The following is a 24,693-nucleotide window of genomic DNA, read 5'->3' on the forward strand; positions in this document are numbered from 1 at the left end:
CTGCTCCTCAAAGATTTCCAAATAGTTGGGGGGCCACTAAACTGGGGTCTACTGTCTCCTGTGCTATTGGCATCTTTCTGACTGTTTCAGGGACCTTTGCAAGACCTAAATCACATTTTTCTTTTCTCTCCCTTTTTCCCAGGCTACTACACAACCCCCGAAAAAGAAACCAGACCCGGTCACTTCGGAGACAGTGGTGATCTGGGGGCTGCGCCTCTGGCAGGTGGTTGGTATCTTTGCCATCTTTGTCCTGGCAGTCAGTAAGTTATAATTCTCTGCCTTGCACCAACCACAGCACCATCCTAAGTAGGACCTGTTCCTGCAGAACTACAGATCAAATAGCCTTGGAGTTTGCAGGTTGAGGGTCTATAGTCTCTGGCATCACGGGGGCTACACACTGTGGGGTTTTTGCAGTAGGGAGAGGCAGGAGAGATCTTTGAAGGAATAACAGATGGGCCACCATGGCTTCATCTCGTAACATACTTATCAACACGCCTTTGTTGGTGGCATTCAAGAGAAGAGACACTCTAGGGCTGTGCCACAGCTGGGACTTGAGCTACAGACCCACATTCAATGCATGTTACAGCCATGGTCTTGCCCTCTCACATAGCCATAAAAACCATATGTGATCTCTTGCGCTGTCCTACATACTGAGAAGCCCCAGGAGGTCTTCAGTCACAGCCAGATCTGGCATTACTGTTCCTAGCTCCTATTCTGAGTGCCAAGACCCTCACTTCACTTTAGCAAGGCTTTCAGGACCTGAAACACACCTGTTTTTTTTGGATCCAGGCATAGGAACATACTGGCTCAGACCTGGTGGCTGCGGCGAGATGGGATCAGACACTCTCCCAGCACACTTTGAGGATCTGTCTGGGTATGGCCAATTCCCCACCTGATTATCTTCATCCAGCTTCAATCCATTGCAGCTCACTCTGTGGGAACCATGTGTAAGCCATGTGCTTCACTGTGCATTGCAAACGTCATCAGGACCTTCCTTCTGGAAATGCCACTTAAGACAACATCATAACCCTATCACAATTCAAAGGAAGGATCTTCTGCTCTCTCCTTGAGCCAGCTATAACTTCATATAGAAAATTAGTTCAGTTTGATACAGGTCAAACTTGATAAATCCATTTCTTCCCCATCTTCTTTTTACTCTCTAGATTTTGCAAAATACTAATTCATTTCTTCCAGCCAATGAACTTATATTGACTCACCTACAATTCCCTTGAGCCTCTTTTCCCCATTAGAGACAGTTGAGCATAGGGACAGAACACATGTCCATCCCCTAAGGGTAAATGCCATCAACTCAGAAATCACCCTATATCCTTACGCACTCCAAGAAAGACATCATCCAGCCATATGGACTTAGATACATCTAAATCTAGATATGTTTTACCATTCTCTTCTTATCCTGGCTTGTGGCCCTAATTGCTTGTTAAAAGTAATTTTATAAGTGAAGCAATGAAGCAATTTAAAAAAAATGAAGGCAAAGCCTTGTGTGCCTTAGCTTTCTGCATCACTTCTGCTCTCCTTCATCATAAATGATGGGTACTCTTCACGATAGAGCTTCTACATTCAAGCTCCTGGCAAGACATAGCCAGAGGTGATGCCAACCCAGACCTACAAGTGGCCACTGTTTGGTAGAACACAAGACTGCTTGGCCAGCTCTAAAAACATAGTATTGCAGACAACTGATTTCTAGTGCTCTGTTTTACATTTTAATTTGCTGCTAAACCTGCATCTGGATGTAGCCCTAATCCAATCAAAGAGCTCAGCAGTCTGTGTTTTGTCTCTGCTGATACTGGGGGAATAAAATTGCTTGTTGTTGCCACAACCTCCTCTTTGGCCGCTGTGAGTAGCCTGTATCAGTCTTTCCCTGATAGTACTCTTATTATGTTCCCAGGCTGTATTTAAAGCAGACATTCACATTTCAAAGCAAGCACAAACACTTTTCCTCTCTTTTCTTTTCCCCTCGTTGCCCTCTCTAAGCTAACACCACACCCAAACCCTAAGGAATAACAGCTCCTACAACCTGCCTGCTTTTAATCAATGGAGCTTATGCTAATTCATCACATGCCACAAACTCCCTTTGCAAACAAACCACAAGAATGTAAACAAACATGGCCAAGTTTTCAGCCCTTGTGACTCCACTGTATGAAATAAGCATCAAAATGAACAGCAGGAGCTTTAGAATGCAAATAGACTAGTGAATAGGGGTTTTTTTAGCTGGTTTTTTTTTTCTTGATTCTAAGGGCATCAAACTGTAAAGAATTTTTGTGTTTTGTGGCTAGAAATTGTCTCTTTGATTACCAGGTTATTTAGGATTAAAAGCATGGATAATCACCATTCTGGCAAACCAATATTTCAAATGGTGCACTGCTTGTAGAAAGGGAACTAAGGGGCTTTTGGCTACCTGAAAATATCAGTAGCAAGAAGCAAAATCCATTAAAGTCTACTCATCTAATGACAAACCCAGAAAGGAAATGTATTATAGAAAAAAAAAAAAAAAAAAAAACAACGCAAAACCACACAAAGAAAGTTAATGCCTTGAAAATGCCGAAAGCAGGGAATGATGAGAAACTGGAATGCTTTTCAGGATAAAATAGGTAAACAAATAGATTATGTGCAAAGTAACATGTACTTTAAGGTTCAAGTTCCCACTTGCACACACGAGTAGTTCAACAGAATCGCACCATTATGCCAGCCTGCTAGAGACAAACATTATGGGAGGAGTGGGACAGTGTTTGGTAGAAGATCACAGGGTTTTGACTTAGAATCACAGAATCATTAAGGTTGGAAAAGACCTAGAAGGTCATCCAGTCCAACACTATTGTACCTACAAAACCATGTCCCGAAGTTACACGAGTCATGAATGACATGAGGCTTGGTGAGTCTCAGAGTCATAAATAGATCCAGTGCATCACAATATGCAATGGAGTTAATAGGTCTACCGCTCTGCTACAGCCCTTTTTGTTTGAAGAAGTATTCTGATTGGAAAACAACTGCACCAGTTCAGTTAGCTTTATAGAAACAATAAGTATTTGATGAAGAAAACAACTATTAACCAAGTCAGTGATCCAAGCCAAATCAAAGCAAGTTCAGACTTAGTGACATGAGAATAACTGAATCATACAGGGAGTTCTTACCAATTGTTCATATCTTGCTTCAGCAACGTTATCCTCCTCCTCCTTTGTCTTGCGATCTCCGAAGCACTGACGGTTCCCCAGCTTTACCAGCCAAGCTTTAACTCTCAGGAGCAGACACGGGTTTCTCTGTGAGTGAGCTCTTGGAGGTTGCCTTGGTATTGATCCAGAAAACTAGGCAATTTTTTACTTTCCTACTGGAAACACAGAGATGAGCTTTAGTATGCCTTCCTTTTCCTGATTCCAGGAGCACTGTTCCCAGTCAGAACAAGAAGGTAACAAAACCCTCTATAATAGCACTAACTTTCTGCACTAAGAGGCAGAAGAACATCTTTTCCAGGGCTTCTCAGGGCCTGCACGTGTTCCAATCAGCTTCCCATCTCACCTTGTTATCAAGGCTTTAAGGGTGTGTCTCCTTTGTCGTGTGAATTCAGGTGAGGAGTAAATGAGGATGAGGAGGGGGATGGAGTTGCTTTTAAAGTTAATGTTCCTTACTTATTTCAATGTGGGTGATTATGGACCATTTCAACTTAATTCCTTTCAGTTGAAATGGAAATAGAAGATAGTTACACCAGCAAGTTATGGTTCCAGAGATGTACAATCATTGCTAAGAGCAGACACAGGACCAAATTAGAGTACCCCTCCTGAAATACACTGGGTGTGGATGGCAGATCCTCCTCTCTTCCACCCCACAACCCTGCTCCTGGCAGGACTTGCAAATATAGATATGACCTTGGTGTGTTCCCCAGCTCTTGTTCTTAACACCTTCCACAAGAAGACATCATCACATAATGAAAGGCATAAAAAATAGCCAAATATAAACCTGTCTTACATTTCCCTATTAAAAAACAAACAAACAAACAAAAACTATGTAAAGGCATCTTCTCTGCCAACACATGCAGCCCTGAAATGGGCAGAAAGTCTCCAGGGAGACCTTACTCATAAAAAGCTTTTGGGGGCAGATTACAAACCAAAAGGGGCAGCTCCTAGCTCTACTCAGCAGAGACTAGAAGAGATTTTTGCACACCACTTAACAGAAGATTTTTGTCTTCCCTGCAGCAACCGGCAGCCACTTTCTCAGATGCAATGTGGAAACATCTGTCAGACCCATCCATCTCTATCTTTTTTCTTTGTTTCTGTTCTGTGATAGGATTTGTCACAAGAGAAACCAAAACTTTGGGAGCAAAACAGCCCACAGTAGAACATCTAAATTTGTAGCACACGTAGAGCATCATTCAGGTGGTGCTGGAGGCATAACTCTCATGGATCTGTGTATTATTACATGTTTCTTATACGTCTACTAAAATATCAGGAATGCCCAAGCTTTTTGCTACAGCTAAAGAAGACCCATGAGAGATCATTTTTACAGAAAACACAACCCCTACAGGGAAATAACTGTAAAAAAGGGGGCAAAAAGAATGTTTCTCTGGTATCATATACGGCCAGTCAACTCAATGTTGCTTCTCTGCTCCCAAGATTTTAGCTCAGTCATTTTGTCCTTAATTAAAGGAAAGCTTCCTTTTTGGATATTTGAATCAGGCAGAGCAAGGCAGGCCGTTAGGCTGGTGACTGTCCTGAAAATGTGCTTTGAAGTCCTTACCCAGGCTGCCTCTCAGCATCCAGCATAATTCAGCTGCTCTGGATTGCTTCTTGAATGCTGGTTGATAAGAGATTAAACCCCTTGCAGGCAGGAGCAGAGACAAGGGGTGCACCTGTCTCCCTTTTTCTTGGAGAGACTTTGATGAGACAACAACAGACAACTGAGATTAGATTAGCTGTCAGGACGATCTGATTCACTCAAGAGCACCACTATCTGGTTTCTTGGTCTCCTTTTTTCTTTTTTTTTTTGTCTTGTGAAAGCTGTAAATAGAGAACTGAGGACCAACACTGGGCCCACAGCATGGGATTGAGTCATAACTGTGGAATCTTGCACAGCCTGTTTCATCCACAAAGACTGAGGAATTTGCGGCAAAAGTTTTACCCTTTGCAAACTGCAGTGCTGTGGTAGAGGAAGGGATGCTCCTGATTCATCCCTGGGAAAGCCAGCAGCTGGCCCAAGGCTTGCCCAACGTGTTCTGCATTGACTCACTCTTTCCTTTGGCACCACAGCCATCAACACATTGAGGTGTTCAAGACAAGGTGAGCTGTTCAAGGCCAGGTTGGATGAGGTTTTGAGCAACCTGGTTTAGTGAAAAGTGTCCCTGCCCATGGCAAGGGGGTTGGAACTGGATGATCTTTAAGGTGCCTTCCAACCCAAACCATTCTATGGTCAAGGTTTTTAAGCAGCCCTGTGGGCTCTTTAATTTTCTTTCTCAACATTACTTTGTTTTCAAGCTCTGCTGGTTTCCTTGTTTACTTACACCCCTGGATGTGTTGACAGCAGTCCACCAGGAAGGACGCAGGCAGCACCTCTTTGACTAATGTCCCACTGATTTCTGCAGAGACAAACCAACAACTCAGTCTGAATGCAGGGCAAAATGCCTCAATGTCCCTTCCTGGCATATTCTTCTGGAGTGAAAGGCATAAGTAGGGGAAGAGGGAAAGAAGAGGATTATAAGAGCAGGCACAGTGCTATGAAAAGGAAGCAATACCTCTCAGCTCTTGCCCAGAGCCTGCCTTCTTCCATACCACGGAACCCTGATGTAAAGTGTCAACCAGATGTATTTCAGGTACCACAGGCAGGGAGAGACCCGTGGAAACAGGTTTGTTCATAGCATGTCCTTACATCTAGTCCACACCAGGTCTAGTACTACTGGGAAATAGGGCTCACCTGGAAAAGGAGTGACAAGGTAGTGGGCTAAAGCAGAAACTAATGCAGGAGGCTCTGTTTTGATCTCTTTTTCCCTTTCTTTGTGTCCTTCTATGAGACCCATCAGAGATGCTTTCCCATTCTCACCTATACCAGTCAAGAAGCAGCACATGACCCCAGGCATAAGCATCACTATTTTTAATCCTGACATATAACCACAGATATGAAAGCTTGAAGAAGCAGGTGGATCATCAGGAGGGATTCCTGAGAGTCACAAATGCAAAGCTTTTGCTTATCTGCCTGTATAAACCAGGATTCTTTTCTTTGAACCTGTCAAAGGCTCAAGAGGAGAATAAAATAATTTGAAAGTACAAGGGAGAGAGGTGTACACTGAACAAACATGTTCCCAAGAATGAAATGTTATTTAATGAACACCAACAAAACTGTTAAACATCTTGAACGCAATTAGCTGAGTGCAGTTTAATTTGACGCGTTAGACGTTTTATTTACCAACTTGCTGTGGGTGTTAAAGTAGGAGTGCCAGGCAAAAGATTCACGCTATTAAATAATCATTACTTTTTGGATGGCAAAACTACCCAGATGTTTCCTTTAATTTGCAGAATTTCCAGTGAGGCACAGATAATTTAAGCTGGCTCAGGATGCTTCACATGGTGCTTTCTGACAGAGGCGTTAGTATGGCACTATATCATCATCAGCCCAACATATAAGAAACACTTCTCAGCATGCACAGAAGTGTTCAAGTCCAGGTTGGATGGGGCCTTAGGCAGCCCAATCTGGTGGAAGGTGTCCCTGCCTATCGCAGGGGGGTTGGAACTGGGTGATCTTGAAGACCCCTTTCAACCCAAGCTATTCTATGATTCTATGAATAATACATGCAGAGATATATGCAGGTTGGTGGAGTACAGTCCTCTATCACTGTTCTCTTGGGTGATGTTCTCTTGGGACAGGGAGTAGCTCTTACAGGGTTTACTAGGTTAAGCCCCTCTTTTGTCCTCAGCCCAATTTCTCACATGGAAACCTCTTATCTTGTGAGGTATTTCCTTCTTCTTTAAAGCTGTCCTGCACTTATGTGCCTACAAAATACTGCAAACCCCCAAAACTTATTGACACCACCATATGCAGCTCAAGCTGAGCACAAAAAAGATGTACTTAAGAGAAAGTTAAGTGTCTTTACTTAAGAGAAAGTTAAGTGTCTTAAGTGTTTTTTTTTTTAATGTACTCCAATTAATAACAGTTAATTATTCTTTCTTGCTGCTTATTTTAACGGCTTTCAATTGGAAGCTGGAAGATTTAGACAAAACATTAGGAAGAAATTCTTCATGATGAGGGTGGTGAAACACTGGAACAGGTTTCCTGGAAAGTGTTCAACGCCAGTTTGGATGGGGCTTTGAGCAACCTGATGAAGTGAGAGGTGTCCCTGTCCATGGCAGGGGAGTTGGAACTGGATGATCTTTGAGGTTCCTTCCAACCCAAATCATTCTACGATGCTATTATTTTGATAAAAAATAATCTGTGCTGTTCTTGTTTTGTAGAATAGCATTATCTTAAGCTGCTATTGTTGTGCATGTTCATGCACACAAACACACAGACTGCTATACCATTATTTCTTGTGATCCATATCAGCCAAAAATCATTCGAGAAGCCATTGCCTAAGGCTGGCTTCTCTTAAACATGACAGCTGTCAGGTCACAGAGGGGATTGCATCTGGAGTCTGCAAGGGGAAGAACTGGGATGTTGGAATGTGGTGGGGCTCCAAAACAGCTCCTGCATGGGTGCTCCCATGAGATGGAAGTCTAATGCACTTCGTCATCCTCCCTCCCACTTGGTGACCATTCATGGTCAAGGCAACAGTGACATGCAGTGCAGATTTGCGCAGAGGTGTGCTCTGATGTCAGAGATGGGGACTGTGAGAAGAGTCCTCATTGCTGTGTGGCACAGTGCACAAGGTACAGCTGTGCTTGAGATCTGCTTGAGACAAGCAGGTATCACTTGTATATGACTTCAAGGCCAGTTTGGATGGGGCCTTGGGCAGCCCGATCTAGTGGGACATGTCTCTGCCCATGGCAGGGGGGTTGGAACTAGATGATCTTAAAGGTCCCTTCCAACCCAAACTGTTCTATGATACTATAACTTTCTGGATCTGAAACTGAAAGTTAGATTTGCAGCCTTCCTGGGCAAACCCACTTGATTAACTCTTTATGTTCTGCTTTGTTATTACTATTGCTATTTCAATAGACTGTCATGATTTTAATTTCCACTTGATCTTCATGTGCAATTCCATGCCTGACCCATCCTGTGCATTTTCTCTACCCAGTCTGGGAGAACAGGCACAATTCACCTTCTCACATAAAATCCAACTAACACCAACCATAGGGATTTTGCAGGGTAAATAACAGCTAATATCCCTGCTTTTCACCTGGTGTAAATGAATGTATGTAGCAGCACTATGTTTCTTGCAATTAATTATGAATTGAAACCTGTGGTTATGAATTGAGATCTGTGGGTAGACAGGTCTGAGCCGCTCAGATTAGGTCCAAAACTGGTTTTGTCTTCCCAAATCACAAAATCATCTGTGGGTGTTGGGATCATGGGTTTTGTAGTTAGCTCCAATTTCACAGCAATGGCAGGTACAGTTTATTGACTATTTTTTAAATGAACTCTTGACAAGATCTATTTCTCCTTATTATGGAACAATCACCCTATATCTTGCCTCACTCAGATGCAGTGTTGGCTCCTCCTTGTGACAGCTCCTCTCCTTGCATGGAAGCAATGGAAACAGTTCACTCCCAAATATCTCTTTCCCTGGGATGGTAAATCCCACTACTACTCCCAGGATTTAAGATGGAATGATGGGGAAGGAAGGTTAGAGAGCTCACTTTAGCCTTAAGACCTATTGCACCAGGCATAAAAGACCCCAAGAAATAAAAACCAGAAAGCATAAGCAATCAGGAGCTTTTTTTTTTTTTTTAAATTAGGACTTGTATTAATTAATAGCTCAGATTACCAGCCAAAACATCTTATATGGGCTTTGTCACTGTGATTCTTCTCACCTATCTGGAGACATCTTTAGGGTAGGCATCTAGAGTTATTAGATGAGACAACAAGTGGGAATCTGTTTACTTTAGATGTCTACCTAACCATGAGATGACCCGCATCCTCGAGTGCTCTTACTACCCTATCTGGATCTACAGGGATGCTCCAGAGAGCTCCCGGTGACTATTTGCTTCTTCTTGTCCCACACAACATCTCGTAGCCAAGAAATCCAACTTTGCTTAGACCAAAATTCCCTAAGGAAAACTTTCTTCTGATGAAAGGTCAAACCCTAATCCATATTTTTCACTGGTGAGTTCAGAATAAATACAAAGGGGCTACAGCTAAGGCTGTCCTCCTTGACAGTAGACGGGAGAATCCATAAAACAGAAAGAGGTGGAAGAAGCCATGCAGGGAGTTAGCTGAATCAATTCACACAAAATGCAGTGAATCATAAAATAACAGAATGGTTTGGGTTGGAAGGGACCTTAAGGATCATGAAGATCACCCACGGGCAGAGACACCTTCCACCAGATCTGGTTGCTCAAAGTCTCATCTATCCTGGTCTTGAACATGTCCAGGGATGGGGCAACCTGGGCCAGGGCCTCACCATCCTCGAAGTAAAAAAATTTCTTCCTAATAGCTAATCTAAATCTCCCCTCTTTCAACTTAAAACCATTACCCCTTATCCTATCTTTGCCCTCATTGACAAAGAGCCCCTCCCCATCTTTCCTGTAGCCCCCTTTAAGTACTGGAAGCTATAAGATCTTCTCGGAGCAGCCTTTTCTCTACCCTGAACCACCCCACAGGGAATGCAAGCAGAAGCAACTGGGAATGCTGGCAGAAACAAGGATGTATGGTTAGGATAAAGCAATGTAAATAGACCTCACCTACAGAACAAACAAACATTCAGTGATTGAATGATAATTAGTAAAATTTAGTAACTATTATCAAAGCAAGCAGTTAAACAAAGCAGTTCAGGATAGTGCTGCAGTATGGAGTTACTTGAATGTATTAGCATGGGTTAATGAGAGGTAGGAAGGTGTTTAGACTTCTGTATGCTGTCCTAGTGAGACACTTGTGTCTATGCATGAAAACAAATGCTGAAAAAATCAAAGGTTTGCAGGAAAAATAAGCAAAAATCCTCACTCCTGTTCGATTTCTAAACAAGTGTCTCACTGAAAGCACCTTATTTAACTTGTTGGAAAGAAGATCAAAAAGCCTCTTGATTGTAGCATTGAAGGACTTCAGAAAAAAAGAAAGTGAAAAAAAAGGTATTAAAGGGTTTTCAGTGTAGCGGATAGAGGCAAAAGTAGAGCCTGGAAGTTAAAACCAGGTCAATTCAAATGAGAATTTGAGAAATAAATGTGGCAGGGAGGGTGATTAAACTTTGCCACACTTTTCACCCCTTACAGCCCTGCCTAGAGTAAGGTGGGATTCAGTCCAGCACAAGTTATTTCACTCAGGCAGTAATTAACCATAATAACCTGTGATGTTCAAAGAGGTCAGATGATGTGATCTAATGGTGTGGACAGAGCTTCATTTCCAGACAGCAGAAAAATATCATGTGTTGTGTAGCTTAATGGCTGAGCAAATACTGTAGAGCTCTTTCTGCATATCCTTTGAGTGTTTTGCAAAGGTGGACATGTTTAAAAACATGTTTTGCTTAGGGTCATATTGACACAACTATTGGGACTGCAATCTAGGTGTCCTCAGTCTACAGCTCCTATTTTTGCTTGCTATGACATTAATATATTCATCCAAAGAGTAGATTTTTCTTGAAATAGCAACCATACATTGGGATAAAATACAGTGCAGAGAAGGATTTTGAGAGGGCAACTAATCCATCTCCATCCTGGACTTTAAATCTGACATGTTTACCATCCACTTGTCTCTGTTTTCCAGAAGAAAGCAGATCATGAATCCTTATTGCTGCAATCTGATCACAAACCTGAGCCAGGATGCTTTACGTGCCCTCTAGATGGCTGCACACCCTTTAGACAGAAATCCTCCTTCTTCTAGAGCCCAACTCAGGGGCTGCTTCTGAGGCTTTTGTGCCTCAGCAATAGCTTTAGTAGCAGCAGTGGTGTCTTTAAATGAGCTTAATCAGGCACCAGCAGCATCCTAAATCCGAGGGTGGACCAATCCCACAAGCAGCCACCCAAGCACTAACTAATTTGCTTAAGAGCTTAGTAGACCTCTCTGTTCATCGCATTATCACAATTAGCCACTTATTAACACTGTTGTGAGTAGCCTGAACAGCCAAAATATGCTACCTCTTTCCTTTAAGCGTTATTGCAGTTATACAGCAAGCAACTCTCCAGGCTTTGCAAAGAGCATTTAAACACAAGTGCTGCAGTTAACTTGCCATTGAATACATCTGCATTAATTGCTTGCATTACTAACAATGGAACGGTTGCCTAATTAACTGAGAGCAGCAGCAGGCTACTTTGCTAAATGTTAATTAAATGCTTCATTGGCAGACTAAATTTTTTCAGCTTCAAAGGGAACAAACCTACTGGGTATTGGCAGCCAATTTCCATTCGATTTATAAAACTCTTCAGTTCTCAGTGATAGCTCTGCTGAAGTATTACACCAAGCAGTCTCTGGAGAAGACAGTTCATTTAGATCTTTCCCAGCTCCTAGGAGAACCAAGTTGTTTCTTTCCTTCTTCCTTTCATTTTTATCAAATTTACTGCTCAGCTAAATTAGAAGCAACTGTGTTACTGCCAATGAGGCAAATTCACTTCAGTGAAAAGAAAAAAGAGACCTTGAACACAGTAACTTGGCCAGACGGATATTTAGTTTAAGCCAAAAAACCTCATTTCACAGTCTTTTGCGTATCCTCCAAGCTTGCTTCAGTTACAAAAAAAAATATTTTAGTTTAAACCAGTGGGAGTAAAGACACAGCCTTTAATTAGTCACAAGCATCTAATTGTTTATGGTGGAAATTACGTGTTTAATTTACTCTGTTGCTGTGCTTCAGGTGAGAGGGTTTGGGGGCCTTTTCTGAGCGCCTCCAGTCTGAGTAGTATTGAATATTGGTGTTATTATTGTGTTATATTATTATAACACAATAGTATGGATACTCTTAGAGGTCCCTTCCAACACAAACTATTCTCTGATTTTATTATTATAGTGCTATTATGTTATATTGATGTACAGGACAGGTTGGATGAAGCTCTGAGCAACCTGATCCAGTGGAAGGTGTCCCTGCTCATGGCACGGAGGTTGGAAGTGGATGATCTTTATGATCCCTTCCAACACAAACCATTCTATAATTCTATGATTAGGAAGACATTGCCAATTGTAAAAATAATGAGAACATGCTAAAAATCCAGAAAGGAACAAACCTCAGAGTTCTTAAGCATTTCCCAATTCATTATTTCCACTTACAATCCCTCTCTTGTCATCATAGATACAAAGAAGTTGACTTCTTTAAAATACTAATGTCATAAAGGACCACCAAGTATTAGTTTCCTTCTTGAAAAATTACATTTCACATGATCAGCCTGGCAGAAACAATGAAAAATTATTTGATACGTTGTCAGGTTGAATCTTCAGCATGGAAAGAGAACACCGTGTGCAGGACCAGACCTGACTTTTTAATTTAAAACAAAGATGTCCTTTCAGAACAGGTGGCTGAATTCAACCATGTATGTCAGGTAACTGAAAAGGAAAAAAAAAAAATAGATAAGAAAATGATTTTTAGAAGCTGAACAGCAAAACAATCCACAGAATGTTATTGAAAAAGATAAAACCCCTTCATTTTAGTTGTGCAGTTCATGCAAGGTGCTTTTTACCACAGTATCACAAGGCCATATATTATTAATAGAGAAAAGCTGAGAAAATTGAGGGAATTGAAAATTACTCCACTATATTTTTTTCACAGAGGATGATTTTTCTGCTTTATGTAGTTTGATAACAGAGAAACCACAAGGAATATCACTGTTTCGAACCTTGGTGGTGAATATTGACATAGACCTTCCATAGTGCTAATGGGGCACCAATACGTCTTATGGAGACTGCTTTAAGCCTACCATAGCATCAGACTAATAGTTTATTCAGGCTACATTTCAGAAATCTCCTCAACAATTAAAATGAAAGATGAAATACTGCAAAAGAAAAGAATACTCACAGCATGAAATAAAAGGTGGTGGATGAGAAGCTCAACATGAGCTGGCAATGTGCTCTTGCAGCCTAGAAAGCCAACTGTATCCTAGGCTACATGCAAAGTGTGACCAGCAGGGTGAGGAAGGGGATTCTCCCCCTCTACTCTGCTCTGGTGAGACCTCACCTGGAGTCCTGCAGTCAGTTCTGGAATCCTCAGCACAGGAAGGACATGGATTTGTTAGAGCCAGTCCGGAAAAGGCCATGAAGACCATCATATAGTTGGAGAATCTCCCACGTGAGGGCAGGCTGAGAGAGTTGGGCTGGAGAAGAAGAAGAGGAAGAGGAGAGAAAGCTTTGGGAAGACCTTACAGCAGCCTTCCAGTACTTAAAGGGAGCCTCCAGGAAAGCTGAGGAGGGGCTTTTTATCAGGAAGTACAGAGACAGGACAAGGGGGAATGGTTTTAAGCTGAAAGAAGGGAGATTTAAAGAATCACAGAATCACTAGGTTGGAAAAGACCTCCAGGATCATCAAGTCCAACCATTCCTATCAACCACTAAACTATGCCCCTGAGGATCTCATCCACCTGTCTTTTAGATACCTCCAGAGATGGTGACTCAACCACCTCCCTGGGCAGCCTCTGCCAGTGCCCAATGACCCTTTCTGTGATTTTTTTTTTCCTGATGTCCAGCCTGAACCTCCCCTGGTGCAGCTTGAGGGCATCCCCCCTTGTCCTGTCCCCTGTCACTTGGAAGAAGAGCCCAGCTCCCTCCTCTCCACAACCTCCTTTCAGGTAGTTGTAGACACCAATAAGGTCTCCCCTCAGCCTCCTCTTCTCCAGGCTAAACAGCCCCAGCTCTCTCTGCCGCTCCTCATAAGACTTGTTCTCCAGCCCCTTCAACAGCTTCGTTGCTCTTCTCTGGACACTCACTAGAGCCTCAACATCCTTCTTGTGGTGAGGGACCCAGAACTGAACACAGTATTCAAGGTGTGGTCTCAGTAGTGCCAAGTACAGAGGGAGAATAACCTCCCTGGACCTGTTGGTCACACCGTTTCTGATACAAGCCAAGATGCCATTGGCCTTCTTGGCCACCTGGGACACTGCTGGCTCATGTTCAGTTGGTTGTCAACCAACACCCCCAGGTTCTTCTCCTCTGTGCAGCTTTCTAGCCAGACTTCTCCTAGTCTGTAGCACTGCATAGGGTTATTGTGCCTCAAGTGCAGGACCCGGCATTTGGCCTTGTTAATCCTCATGCCATTGGTTTCTGCCCAGTGGTCCAGCCTGTTCAGATCTCTTTGAAGAGCCTCCCTACCCTCCATCAGATCAACACTTCCACTCAGCTTAGAGTCACCTGCAAACTTACTTAGGGTGTGTTCGATCTCCTCACTCAGGTCATTGCATGGCTTGAGCCTCACACTCAGCACAGTTTGCAGGGTGGGTGGAGATAGGAATAGGACTGTGTTATTTTCACATAAGCCTCTTCCTCCAGTGAATGGTTATGAATCATTTTACATCCTAAGTCAACATAAGTCCCCAGCACCTCAGAGTAACACCCTGTCTTCATTAGAAAGTTAAACAGAGAGCCTAGCTCATGATTGTCATGTGACAACTGCTGGTTTTGTCTTTAGTACTTGAAAAGAAGTAGAACTGCAAGAGATACCACAGCCCCTACTCCTTTCTGCAGGGCTAAGCCAACTACTGTAACATTGGCAAGCATTATGTATTTGACTTTCAAGGGCATTACCAACCTCTTTGTGCATTACTTGAAAGCTGACAGTCTCATTATTTTTCAGTCTCGAGGAAAATTATAGTATTAATTTTCCTTTCTCAAATGTGAATAGAATCATAGAATCAAAGAATCATAGAACAGTTTGGGTTGGAAGGGACCTTAAAGATCATCTAGTTCCAACCTCTCTGTGATAGGCAGGGACATCCCACTAGATCAGCCTGCCCAAGGTCCCATCCAACCTGGCCTTGAACACCTCCAGGGATGGGGCAGCCACAGCTTCTCAGGGCAACCTGTGCCAGTGCCTCACCATTGTGAAGAAATTCCTCCTTACGTCTAGTCTATATCTGCCTCTCTCCAATTTATAGCCATTGTAGAGTAGAGGATTTCTGACTTGGCTGAATTTCAGAGCGCTTTTAGGAATACAATAGATCTTGATTTAAAAGTGGTCAGACAAAAAGCACGTACACTATTCCCCTGGTAAGTGGTTTCCCTGTTTGCTGAACCTGTTAAAAATTCATTCTTATGTCCAGTCTTACCTTTTCTTCAGTCCTTGCTCTGCTACTGAGTATTTTTTTGTCTGCTAACCTGAAAAAGTCTGTGCCATCCACTGGCTGCAACGTAGGTGTAGCAGGCTCTGTAGGCAGGTGCACAGAGAAATCTTGTTGCTTTGAACATCTGGGAAGATCCAGATGTGTGCTTTCCAGACGTGGTACACTGCCCAAGGGCAAGCTGCCAATGTTGTGCTTCCAGAAACACCATATGTGTACCTTGCTTGTCTTTTGTAAGAAAAGTAAGAGCTCAATCACCCTCAGCTTGTTGCTGACCCTCACGGAAGAGCAAGGATAAAAGCATGTTGATTGCTTACCTAATTACCACTGATTACAATTTCCTGTTGGTTTAGGCAATTCACTTCAGATATCTCAGCCTGTTGTGACATTTAGATGGCCCTAAATGTGTTTCCACTACAACACCTCTGCTGCAGAAAACTTGAAAAGAAGTGATGTTTTTGGCAGCAAAATTCAGCAAAGATGTAGAGGAGCTGCTACACTTTGCTTGGTATTTTTACACCAACCTCAAAACCACTGAGAAGCGTGTTTTATTCTTCCTTTTTTCTTTTGTTATATGAAGAGGTCATGCAGGGTTTGTTCCTGTTTAATATGGTCCCTTCCTTATATCACTGAGGCTGGAAAGACACAGGACAAACTTCTCAGAAGTAAAATTTACATCAGTGAATGGACAATGTGCTGATGTTGTGAAGGCTCTCTGCAATTTTACTCCTGTTGAATGAGAAATGCTCACACTTGGAACCAAATGTACAGATTATTTCTCTCATTTCCTTGGATTAGTCTCAAAAGTTTGATATATTGTTCATAGTGATATAAAACCAGAGAAGATTAGTAGACTTTGGAAATGTAGAGAAAGCTGGATGCTTGCTTCTTTCTCATAACATTGAAGTGGCGTGGGGGAACTCGTGGAGCTGTTGGAGCAGATCCCGAGGAGGGACATGAAAATGATCCGAGGGCTGGAGCACCTCATCTATGAGGACAAGACAAGAGAGTTGGCCTTGTTCAGCCTGGAGAAGAAAAAGCTCTGAGGAGACCTTAGTTTGGCTCCCAGTACTTTAAGGAGGCCCGCAGGAAAGCTAGGGAGGGGATCTTTATCAAGGAGTGCATGGATAGGATGAGGGGTAACTGTTTTAAGCTAAAGGAGGGGAGATTTATATGAGCTGTCAGGAAGAAACATTTTCCTGTGAGGGTGGTGAGGCACTGGAGCAGGTTGCTCAGAGAAGTCAAGGATATCCCATCCCTGGAGGTGTTCAAGGCCAGGTTGGATGGCAGGGAGATGCAACTGGGTGATCTTTGAGATGCCTTCCAACCCAAACCATTCTATGATTCCATTCTTTGATTCTAGGTGGTACGTGGATGAACCAAAGGTCTGATCAAGTCTGTGAATTCCCAGTTGAGGAAACCAATCAATGGTGATTTCATTACAATGAATTGTCTGAAACATGATTAGATTTGAGATGGAAATTCTGAAATAATGTATAGGTTTAAGCATGAAGGGTGTAAAAACTTCATCTGCATCCTTAAGCCATGTAAAGATGCCTAACTCATGGAAAGAAGCATGATGGAATAGTAATACATGATGGGAGGCTTTAGGACATCTGGGTTCTATTCTTGGCCTGCCCTAGATGGATTTGGATGAAAGTTAAGGCATGTGTTGAACTCTTGTCCTAGATCTGTTTTGAAGGTTTTACAGTATTTCTATGCCAAATTCCTTATTGTTTTCATCAGCTAGAAGTCTGCAGTCCCATCATCTACCTACCACAAAACCGAATTATTAAGGTGTGTTGTTGGGAGCCTCTAGCAGTAACTCACTGTTGAAGGGTGACAGTACCTCTTAGTTGCTGCCGTCGTTTCCAAAGAAATAATGAATTTAAGTTGTTGATGCTTAGAAACACTGTTGGCAGACATTGCTTAAAGCAATGGTTTACACTGGTCTTGGTGAGAATGACATGATCAGTCCTTTACCACAGCTCAGCTGAAGAGTGATAAGTCTTTATTTTCTTATAACTCAACTGGTTTAGGCTGTGACCATAGCCCTCAGGCTGGTACTTCCACTGATGTAAATGGCTACAGGTTCCCACTGGAGGAAACTCCTCTGGAATTAACTTTCCTTCCAGCTCTCTCCCCACTGTAAATTGGTCAGCCTCTACTAGATAGACAACTGCTGACTAAACTGAATGCTCTTGCTTCCCTCTCTCCTTTCTCAGTCATCACACTGTGCTGTATCTTCAAGTGTCGAATTCCCCGGACAAGGAAAGAGATTGAGGCACGGTATGCACAACGGCAAGCAGCCAAGTCATATGCAGACAAACTGGAGACGGTGCCACCACTCAACGAGCTGACAGAGATCCCTGGAGGTACTTCAGATGCCCACACCTACATATAAGACCCACCTCTTCTTTTGGGGTTTGCTTTCTTCATGCAAAGGGCTAGGTGCTCCATTAGTGTAGATCAACGTTATCTCCTTAGGCACAACCAGTAAGATAATGCCATGACTTCCTAAACCCCTGCCATTCACTTGCACTAAAGCTGCAGTGTTTGTGGTGGCAGACATGGTAATTTTGGTGAAAGGGATGATTGGTACAAGTCAGGATCATTCCTTTGAAGTTCATGTTTAAAATTCCCAGAGTCTGATTCATTTTAAGGACCGGTTCCTGTGTTGGGGTGGGTGTATACGTGTCAGCAGGAGAAAAAAAGGTTGTTAGAGTTTCACATTACCTATAAATGACTTGCCCCATTTGAATGGCCAATAGTATTTCTGTCGCTTGTCTCTGCTGCTATCACTCATCTTTCCTGATTCTATACCCTAGGCTCTACTGAAACTCTCCTAACTCTCTCTGGTCATGTCCAGTCCAGACCTCTCAACTCCCTGCCTGTGGTGAAAGAAGAAGATGAAATGGCCCTACAAGGAAATTAGGGGACTGCCTTCCTGTCTGTCTGTCTATGGCTTCTCTTTCCTGATGAGATCCATCATACCTTGGACTCTTTGCACCTCAGTTCCCTTTCTGTGTTTGCATTCTGTTTTCTCAATACTTTTTTATGACTTTTTTTTTTCCTCTTTCCTATGTCTCTGCAAGCCTTGTGGTCTGTAGCTTCATAGAAACTGGGAGTTTCTTTGAATGAAAATGTGCTGCTTCATGAAACTGGGGAAAGAGGCTGAGAAAAAAATTGCAGAAATGTAGTCCTACACTAGCAAAGTATAAACTATGTCCTTAACAGTATGAACTTGCACATACTTCAGTATTTCAGAGGTGTTCAGACACCTGCCTGTGCCTATAATCTAGACTGAGGATGCCAGATCACTCTCTGAAGCCGAACCCAGTTGGCACAAACAAGCCTTTGTCCATTTAGTTGAATCGTCTTAACTTACTTTAAAGTCAGAAGTCATCTAAAGTTCTAGGCAATGCACTCTTACATGTATGAGCAAACACATCTGGAAGTGCTTAGCATAGTATCCTTCAATTCCCTACTCAAAAGGCCAAATTCTGACTCTGTAAGAAGCAGCTATCTGTAGATCTTAGCAGGTGTGAAGTGTCATGCCTGTAGATAGCAGAAAGCCAAATTCACTCATTTATTGCTGCGTCCTCTTCCTACATAACTATTACTTCTGGAAAACCAATAAATTGAAGATGAGAATATCCAGAAGAGACAGAGTATTTAGGCAGCAAAAGCATAATTTCATCTCAGAGCATTAATAAATTTTGATCTCCTGTAAGCAGCGTTTACATCCCATAAACGTGGACATGTACTCTACCTAAAGGTTAGCTATTTTGGTGTAGATTTAATCAGATCGTGGTAAATTATTGCAGCTTACACTCATTAAAAAAATCCCCCAAGAAAGCAATTTATAGGAAATCATCTGCACCATAAAGGCTACCTAAACTTTTATCCAGTTAAATGTGGAAGATGAGTAGTTGACGACCCTTTGACCCACAATTATGGTCTTGGCATGGTGCAGGGTAGGATGCTGGTAGATAGCACATTGCTGAGTGGCTGCTGAGATCTCGTAATGACTCATGAACACATGTTCTCCAAATCTCCTAATCCTCGGAGACTAGGCAGGTATAAATCTGCCCAAATTACCTTGAAGGAGCTGGTACTGGGGTGGGTACATCTATCCACAAGTACATTACACATCTATGAAGAAGTCTGCATCAGCATTAGTTGTCTAAAATTTATCCCATTATCCACAGTGGAAAATAAAAAGAATGAGATTCCTTTCATACTAAACTGGAAGAGGTAAATTGTGCCTTAAAAATTCCTTTATGTCTCCAGTCTTGGGGATACAAAAAGACTGATTCAGCTGTCAACACCTGTAGTGTTAGATATAAAAGCTGTGTTTCATCAAACCCACTGGTTTGCCTTCCTTCTGAGATTATTGTGCATCCTGTCCCCCAGAAAGTTTCACTGCATGATTTAGGCATTACAATGGAAAATATGCAAACCTTTTGGCTTCATCGCTGTGCCATTATTTTCTTCTGTACGGAGCGTGATGCTCTGTTGTGTTGCCCCACTGATGCCTGGAAACCCACCTTGATTTATGCAGTCATGACATAAAATGTATGCATTCTTTGACTATTTATATACTTACACTGTGGCAGCCCCTGGTTAGGACAGTCAAGGCAAAAGAGATCATGTGAGTGACTTTAATTACTGAGTGGCCATTAAATGCTTTAAAGATTTCTGTAAGTGTCAAATACCATTAATTATGAATATATATTACAATGCTTAAATACTCTCATTTCTTGGAGTTGTTTTACCCTACTTCACATTTACCATGGTGGAATAGTCTAGCAGCCAAATGGCTCTTCATGCAATTTTTTAAATATTGGATATTTCAAGGCCTTTTACTATATGCAAAGAAAACTGACTTTAGGGTTCAGTGTACGTAATTTTATATACAAGTTGATTAATTTCTGTTCTGTCTCTCTGCCTGTGGGAAAGTACAAGCAGCACTTGGTGCTTGCTGTGGGTGGAGATATACTGTCTGTATCCATGACCAGCACAGTCTTCAAGTGTTTTGGTCTGAGGCAGCTGCAGATGACTTTTTCAGGAGTTCACCTGATTCCTACCATTTTTGTCCAGGGAGCAGACAGCACAGAGCCTTTTTTGTTATTTTTCTTTCTCCTTTTTAATATATATATACAAAACAAATATATTTAAGTATATAATATGTATATAGTGTATATATATATGATATATACTAATATATATATAGTATATAATATATACTAGATATATATTATCTTTCTCCTTTTTTCTTGAAGCATGGCCAGCAGATTGAGGGAGATGATTCTGTCCCTCTATTCCTCTCTTGTGAGACCTCATCTGGAGTATTGTGTCCAGTTCTGGCATCCTCAACATAAGAAGGATATAGAGATGTTGGAATGGGTCCAGAGGAGACTACAAAGTTGATCAGAGTGCTGGAGCACCTCTGTTCTGAGGACAGGCTGAGAGAGTTGGGGTTGTTCAGCCTGGAGAAGAGAAGGCTCCCAGGAGACTTTAGAGTAACCTTCCAGTACCTGAAGGGGCTCCAAAAAAGCTGGGGAAGGGCTGTTTACAAAGGAGTGATAGGACAAGGGGCAATGGGTATAAACTGGAGAGGGGTAGATTTAGACTAGACATTAGGAAGAATTTCTTCATGATGAGAGTGGTGAGGCCCTGGAACTGGTTGCCCAGAGAATTTGTGGTTGCCCCATCCCTGGACATGATTCTATGATTTGAGATGTCAGGAATTCCCCATGTGATTGTAATAAAGAGTCTGTATTGCTCCACTCCTATTTGTACATATAAACAAATTGCCAGTACCCAAGGTCAAAGGATGGTGTTTTATTCTAATATGCACGCTGAAGGAGTATTTAGGTAAGCGTGACAAACTCTGGTCTGATTCACACACTGAAATACATTGCTGCAATTTGAAATAACACTACAGACATCCATAACAAAGGGAGATTTGAGGCTACTTAAAGATATTGGAGTCCAATGGCTTCAGGTAAGCATTGAGACTTCTCACCAAAGGCCCTTATCAAATAGTGTCCTAAGCCATCTCACTATTATCTTTCCTTAGCCTGAAAAATGCAAGAATTTGACTTAACCTCAGTGCCAGTGTAGAAAGCTAAGCAGTGACCCACCGTCTTCCATTTGCTGAGGTCTCTTTCAGGTCATTGCTACATCTTGGCTGATTTTAATTATTAAATTGGGTTAACAGGGTTATCTGTTTACCTATTTGAGTCATATACTAGGGATTTTAAGGGAAGAACAACACATTTTCACTTCTTTTTGCAAAATTTTATACTCTGCTGGTCTTGAGCAAAGGGAAAAACATGAAAAATATGGGAAATATCGTCTGTGTATAAGTAAGCAACAAGATGCAGCTTGAGTGAGAACTCAGCAGATCAAGCTCTGGCTTCAGAAACACTTTTGTGAAAATGAACTGCAAAAAAAAGAGAGATGAGAGAAAGTGTTCTGCTATCAAATCTTTTGCCAGAATACTTCAAATCTGCAGAACCAGTGTGATACTTAGGAGTCTTCTCACCTGTAATGTGGGTATTGAATCCAAGGTTGCCCAGAGAAGCAGCGGATGCTCTATCCCTGGAGCTGTTCAAGGCCAGGACGGATGAGGCTTTGAGCAATCTGATCCAGTGGAAGGTGTCCCTGCCCGTGGCAGGGGGTTGGAACTGGATGATCTTTATGGTCCCTTCCAACCCAAACCATTCTGTGATTCTATGATTCTATAACAAGATATTCCTAAGTAAAAATATTCCATAAGTAAAGATATTATAAGCTTCCTATAACTAATATGGCTTGTGTGTTAAAACATACCAAAACAGGGCTACGTATGTAGTGGACTTAATTGCTACATGCCCACAGCGTGTTGCTGCTATTAATTACAGTGTTATGGGTAGGAAGACAGTCACGTAGTGACTTGGGACTTTGTAGTCCTGTGCTGGGCAAGCCATCTTCTGCTTGTCTGTCTCTGAGATTGAAGATCCCCAGCAGAATCCCTGCTGGCAATTCACAGTTGCTGGAAATATCACTCATATAGGAAAACAAAGACTTTGAAAAGCCAACCAACTAAAAAAAGAACCACAAAGAAACTCATGACAGGTTCGTATTGAATTGCACAAGAGATGTTTCTGTTCCTTCTTGTGGAAGGAGACAACCTCACATTGAATATAATTATTGGAAAATGCTTATGGACTGTGCTTATAATCTCCATGGATCAGTTCCTACCAACAGGAGCTGTTTTTTCCAATAGCTCCAAATCTCAGCTCTTGAAATTACCAGTTCTGCTTTATCCTGTTGATCTACCTTCTCAAAACAATGGTGTGAAAAGTTGGTAGTCAGTAAGGACATCTCTATGGTCAAAGACACAATAGAAGTATTTTCCCTTTGTCCAAGATTTGCCAGCAGAAGGCAGGACTTTTGCCTATTTCCTGGCTAATGGCAAGTTAATTACTTTTCTGTTTTCTTTTTCCATCCTGATAACAGGTCAGGCAGCAGAAGAAAAAAAGGAAGAAGTTCCCACTGTATCTGGAAAAGTGGACAAGGCTCAGGGTAAGAAAGATGGATCCAAAGGCTCCAAGAAGAAGGATGGTGAAAAGGAACAGAAAGAAGGATCCAAGAAAGAAGGGAAGAATGAGGCCAAAAAGAAAGAAGGAGAAAAGGGAGAAAAGGGAGGAAAGGGAGAAAAGGGAGAAAAGGGAGGAAAGGGAGAAAAGGAAGAAAAGGGAGGTAAAGACAGTGCTGACAAGAAACAAGGAGGTGGGAAGAAAGGTGAAAAAGAAGGTGAAGGAGCAAAAGCAGGAGGAAGCACCAAAACTAATGGCAAGGCTGGTGGGAATGCCAAAGCTCCAGCAAAAAAGAAGTGACCTTGCTAAAAGTCAGTACTGGCAGTCTTTCAATGAAGACACTGTCAAATGCTGTGGGTAGTGCACTGGAAGCAGAAAGGACATGCTGTCTCCATATACTCCAGCTGCCGAGTGGCACTACATGCGTGGATTCATTACCTTTTGAAGACCAAGTCACTGGGTATTTTTTGTCCACCAAAGGAAAACCTGACTACTTGGCTAGACAGTATCTTATAAATAAAATGCATTGTGCGGAGCTACATGGTGACAACAACTGGAACCAAATTGAAGTCTGGGGTGAGAAACGGGACTAAAGATAAACATGGAAATGCACAGAGATGGAGAGAACAAGATTAATTTAAAATTTATTCTTCTTGAGGACCTTAAGGAGTTTGATGAATATTTACTGGCACTCGTTTTTTCCTAAATAGGATTTGCATGTGGGTAATTTTAGGGATTAAGTAAATTCTAGATGCTAAAACCCCAAAGACTGGGGTTTTCTCAGTCATAGCTCTGAGAGGTGGCTTGGACACATGGGAGAAGGCTTTCCTTCCTTCTCACATGCCTCTTTCTCTGAGCTGCTGAGGAAATACAAAGAACTGCATATCTCCCAGAAGATTTATCCACCTTTTTCTCTTTTCTGATGAGAGACATGTAAATCAAGCTGTAGGAGGATGTGCATAGAATAAAGAGAAGCAGACTGCTTCTGTGCTGCTGTAGGCAGTAGCTGTTCATCGTCTCTTCAGGAAAGGCAGCAGATGAAAAGAGCCCTCTGGGATGAAGGGAATGTGGAGATGCTCAAGGTGCTGTAACAGAAACTCAGGGTCTCAGTGGAGCAGGGCTGAATATCTTCGTGTTTTCCCTGATCAGTTTTGAAACCAAGGATTCTTGCTACACTTTTATGTGGCTGTTACTTCTCTCAGCTCCTGGAAAATGGTGTGGTTTCACCTGAAGCAGTTTTTTTCTTAGAGTGTTTTGTAAATACCCAGCAGTTTATGCCTTAAGATTAACAGCCGGGGGTTGGAGTGTGGGGGTGTTAGCTAAAAAGGTAATGGGGGATAGTTTGCAAGCTATTATGTTGACTAAATCTTTACCTATTGTCTCTCCTGGATATGATGTCTCTGAATATATACACTGGCATGGCTTTTTCTGCTCAGTGGGACAAGGAGGAAGGTCTCTCCAGTAGTTTATTCAGCTCAGGACCCATGAGTTGGATTTGTTTCAATCAAACTGCTTTCTAGTCACCCTGCGGTTTCAACACAGACAAAGCTGATTTATCAATACAAACAAAATTCTCATTTGTTCCACCTTTCCATTCCCTTCTCTTCTCTCCTGCCCAACCCATCCTAGTAGAAAATGAACCCAGCAAAATGAAGAGCCTGTTCTGCTGTGTCAGTGAGGTCACTCAGTTCATAAAAAAGCTCCAAAAGCACCTGAGCTGCTGAAGGTGTAAGGCTTGAGGACTGAGAATGAGAAAGATGTTCACAACC

The 24,693-nt window shown here is 42.2% G+C and overlaps 1 protein-coding gene across 1 annotated transcript in view; it reads left to right on the top strand.

The window, feature by feature from the left end:
* Nucleotides 1–24,195, top strand: part of TMIE (transmembrane inner ear) — a 35,579-nt gene extending 11,384 nt beyond the window's left edge. Inside the window, exons 2-4 of the mRNA XM_054059293.1 lie at nucleotides 143–260; nucleotides 17,561–17,710; nucleotides 22,845–24,195. Of these exons, the coding sequence (XP_053915268.1) occupies nucleotides 143–260; nucleotides 17,561–17,710; nucleotides 22,845–23,224 (648 nt within the window). The 3' untranslated portion in view covers nucleotides 23,225–24,195. The remainder of the gene's footprint in view (nucleotides 1–142; nucleotides 261–17,560; nucleotides 17,711–22,844) is intronic.
* Nucleotides 24,196–24,693: the final 498 nt, after the last annotated feature.

Source organism: Cuculus canorus, chromosome 2 (genome assembly GCF_017976375.1).
Source record: "Cuculus canorus isolate bCucCan1 chromosome 2, bCucCan1.pri, whole genome shotgun sequence".
Classification (NCBI taxonomy): domain Eukaryota; kingdom Metazoa; phylum Chordata; class Aves; order Cuculiformes; family Cuculidae; genus Cuculus; species Cuculus canorus.